General features: G+C 47.8%; 1 protein-coding gene across 1 annotated transcript; it reads left to right on the plus strand.

Moving 5' to 3' along the window:
- Positions 1-203: 203 nt before the first annotated feature.
- On the plus strand, positions 204-3,820 carry LOC126536177 (very long chain fatty acid elongase AAEL008004-like). The gene has a single exon (XM_055074205.2). It carries the CDS (start codon positions 1,845-1,847, stop codon positions 2,673-2,675), a length of 831 nt encoding a protein of 276 aa, XP_054930180.1. The 5' UTR covers positions 204-1,844; the 3' UTR covers positions 2,676-3,820.
- The last annotated feature ends 239 nt before the right edge of the window (positions 3,821-4,059 follow it).

A 4,059-nucleotide genomic window follows, 5' to 3' on the forward strand; every position in this document is an offset into this window, starting at 1 on the left:
ACCATTGCCGAAAGTGCGTACGGCAGCAAATTGGTCATTTTCCCTGTTTCCAAATCGACCCTGGAGACCATAACACAGTATTTCTTTTTCAATGTTACTCTTCCTTACCATCTTGTGAAATTGCTAAAACATAAACTCTCGCGTTCTTTTTTTATGGGGGTAGTCAGGATGATTTGTAGTGGACTCCAAGCCATACTGGTATATTAGGCAATGAAGTAGAAAATGTCATAGCAGACGCCTATCCATATGCTACTAAGGCTCAGACTTTAGAATCGCTGACACCTGTTGAGTTCGCACCATCGGATGACTGGAAGCTTCTTTGTGGCCGGAGATACAAGTTATGTCGAACGATGCAGTTTGACGATCGTGCGATGTCGTCTTTGTTTGATAGCATTGAACCTCCGCTTCACTTCTCTACAAACCTCAAGATCAACCGCTCGAGGCAGCCTATACGCTTTACTTCTTGCATTGTATTAAAAGAAGCGACATCATCCGTGTGCCCGCACAGTAGCGCAACGTGGGATTCGTTGAGTACTGTCTCATTGAGTGCCCACAACATGGTCAGCAGAGAGATCTTTCGCAGTCGTGTGAACACTTTAGATAGGGACCCCTTTCCTGTGGAAAGTGTGCTTAGACCTTGGTCGCGCCAGAGCAAAAATGCCGTAGATACTGAGCTCTACGGGATTGTTTCATGGGCAGTGCTTTGATAAATTCCTTGTGAACAGTCGTTTATGTGTATCTTTAATTTCATCTATGTTCCCAAGACCTGTTGTTCATGCTTGTGTTGTTCTTGTGGTCTTATATTTTCTTCCTTTTATTTTCTCCTCGAGCCACAGACTTGCTCTGCTAGTGCCTTTTTATTACTGACGTTTGACTGTGTTCCGTACATTCATTACAATTTTTTGTTTTGTTTTTGTTTCTTTCCCTAGCTAGGATTTCGGGATAACCGGCCTTTCTTTGTCCAAACTTTCCATGCTTCACATCTAATAAAGCGGGAGCTGTGGAGATATTTTTGCGCATTACTCTTCTCAGAACCCCATTTAAAATGGACCAAAGGCGCCTGCGACGACGGGGAGGAATGACAACCGGCATCAACGAATAAAGTTGCGATTGTTTGGCAGAACTCTATGTGTGACACGTTACTTTCCCACGTGACTCTGGCTAAAAGCGTCAGTGTTGCGATGTACGCGCCAGACTGGTAACTTTGCGTAACTTTGCCGCGTTTTATTGCCGGCACATGTCACTATATGTGTAAGAGGTGCGGTTGCGTCCTCACCGCGGGCATGATTTGCGTCCTTTACGAACACGACCGCGTTCGCCCGAGGAAGGATTCGTAGCCAACTTTTTCCGCATGCGCGCACTTTATTGGAAGCTTCTTCATAACGACAACATAATCGAATAATGTAGAGAGGAAGGAACCACTGCCGCCAGTAGCGGCCACGGCGAGGCCGTGTCGAGGAAAAAAAACATCCGCGCGCTCCGTAGTTGTGCGTAAGCGATCAGGTCGAAAGAGAACATTTATGCGCCTTCTCTCTGCTATGCGCATGTGCCACGCTTGAGGGCTTATCTCCATTCACGACGCGTTGAACCCTCTCCAACTTCGTTGCTGACACGGGTCAATGCTGCCAAGGATCGCAAGGCGAAGGAAAAAAAAAACGAGAGAAATAAAGAAGAACAAAAAAACAAAAACGAAATGGCCAGCACGTCGTCATGTATTCACTTGAATAGCGAAGGAAAATGAGATGAAAAAGGACGCGGGTTAAACGCACGCACCTCAGATACGCACCGGGTAGCGCGAAGTTCACTTCTCCATATTCCAGCCGCCCAGGTCCACAGGAAGCGCCATGGAGAACCACACAGCCGCAGATTTCGAATCGGCGTCGGATTTTTTCAGGCGCGACCCGCGCACCGCCGACTGGGCCCTGGTGGGCAACAAGCAGTTCATCGTCTTTCTGATTGCCGCCTACGTCTACATCGTCAAGATCGGCGGACCTCGGTTCATGAAGGAGCGCAAGCCCTACGACAACATCAAGCCCCTGATCCTGCTCTACAATGCCGTCATGGTGCTCCTCAACTGCTACTTCGTCGGTGCCTTCTTGTCGAAGAGCTATTGGGGCGGCGGCTACAGTCTTTTCTGTCAGGGCATCGATTTCCAGGCTCGGGATGCGCTGACGATGAGCATGCTGTCTCACCTGTGGTGGTACGTGATGGTGAGGATCGCCGACTTCCTGGACACCGTCTTCTTCGTCCTGCGCAGGAAGGACTCGCACGTGTCGTTCCTGCACGTCGTCCACCACATCTTGGTCGTGTTCAACGGTTGGTTCGGCCTCGCCTACGGAGCAGACGGCCACGCGGCCTTCGGCACCATCTTCAACAGTTTCGTGCACGTGGTCATGTACTCCTACTACTTCTTGTCTCTGTTGGGACCCTCGGTTCAGAAGTACCTGTGGTGGAAGCGCTACCTCACCCAGTTCCAGCTGGCGCAGTTTGTAATCATGTTCTTCCACATGACCGTACCGCTATTCGTGAACTGCGGTTACCCTCTCGCACATATATGCATCACGTTGCCACAGGGCGTCTTCTTCTTCACAATGTTCATGAACTTCTACGTTAAGAGTTACTCTAATCGAAGGAGGCCTCAGCCTCGCGAGGAGGCCAAGAACAAAGATCAGTAATTTCAGTCGGCTCCAAGTCTGTTAGAAAAGAAGCACCCACTTTTTCTTCTGCTTTCTTTTTCATTTTTTTTTTAAGCGCTGGCAATTTTAAATTTTGCGTGGGTTAGTACGTATTACGGTCGCACAGAGTAAAGCGCTTGAAACTCAGCTGTTAGGCTTCGGTCTCTGCACTTCATTATCTTGTCCTAGTCCTCACACTTCTGTAGACAGGTTGATAGAGACAAGCCCATGGAGCGGATGTGCGTGTAACGGTGTTGAGATCGCCCGCAGACAGGCGGAACCATGTCGTGCGCCGATCTGAAGATTGATTTGGTGAGGTTGCTATTATCGGAAGGACCACAACTGGCCTTTAATTGACGCATTCCGCGGTCTTATAGGTGTGCAGAAAAGGCCTGCGCATGGGCTAAATGTGAAGCTTGAATGTATAGTTAAGCGAGCTAAATACGAATGTGACGAACTAAACGTAGCAGAAAAAGAGGCTTCAGTGCACGAATGCTCACAGCAGTATCTGACTCTCTGATTGCATTCTGATTGCAAAGCTTATGTCATGGAAACACAAATTGTATAAGCACGCCCTGGCGTTAACTTCTTGCTCTCTCTCTCTCTCTGTCTGCTTAGCGAGCTCTTCTCAGCAAGGACGTGGTAATTATTATTCGGAAGCAACGTTGTAAAAGGCCTTTCTTAATGAAGCTAGGCAGAAATGGGCAATCAAGTAAGTATATCGAGCCCGTGTACTTGCCTGTACTTGACCATTGAGGTACCTCCAGGTATAATTTCTTAATTTTTCTTTGCACAGGCATGCATCCTCGAAGCAAACCGATTTCATGCTAGCAGCATTAGTTGTTCTACACTGTACGTATCTTGAGCGTAAGTACTCGGGTAACTGTTCTAAGTTTGATGATACTGCCGAATATTGATACTATTCCTAACCTAATGCTATTGCTCTCTTTCTCACTATCTCCTCGCGCTCAGCCTTCCATTTTTTTTTACAATGTGGCGCCTAGTCAAAGAATGTTTAATGTCGTTGAACTATTTTTGTAAGCGATTGCCCACGCAAACCGTACCTTGTGCGAGCATTCCTATCGTCTCACTTTCTTGTATCATGTATTCTAACCTCGAATAAACAGCTCGAGTGAGAAGTTGCACATCGCGTGTCGCATCTCATTTTCTAGGAGTGTTTATAGAGGCAGCGGAACAGCTCAAGCATTACACTTTGTTTCTTCCTGAAAGCTGGCGGCGCTGTCAGCATGCCATTGGCGTCGTACCCGCATTGGTGCCAGGAAATCGAGGTAGCGCCTTGCCGAATGCATTTTTGCCGAAGTGCTTTGGGCCTCGGAAATCGTTCATTATGCATGTCGCTTCGTTGCAAAGGTCGAGGAGGGCA

Source organism: Dermacentor andersoni, chromosome 4 (genome assembly GCF_023375885.2).
Source record: "Dermacentor andersoni chromosome 4, qqDerAnde1_hic_scaffold, whole genome shotgun sequence".
Lineage (NCBI taxonomy): Eukaryota > Metazoa > Arthropoda > Arachnida > Ixodida > Ixodidae > Dermacentor > Dermacentor andersoni.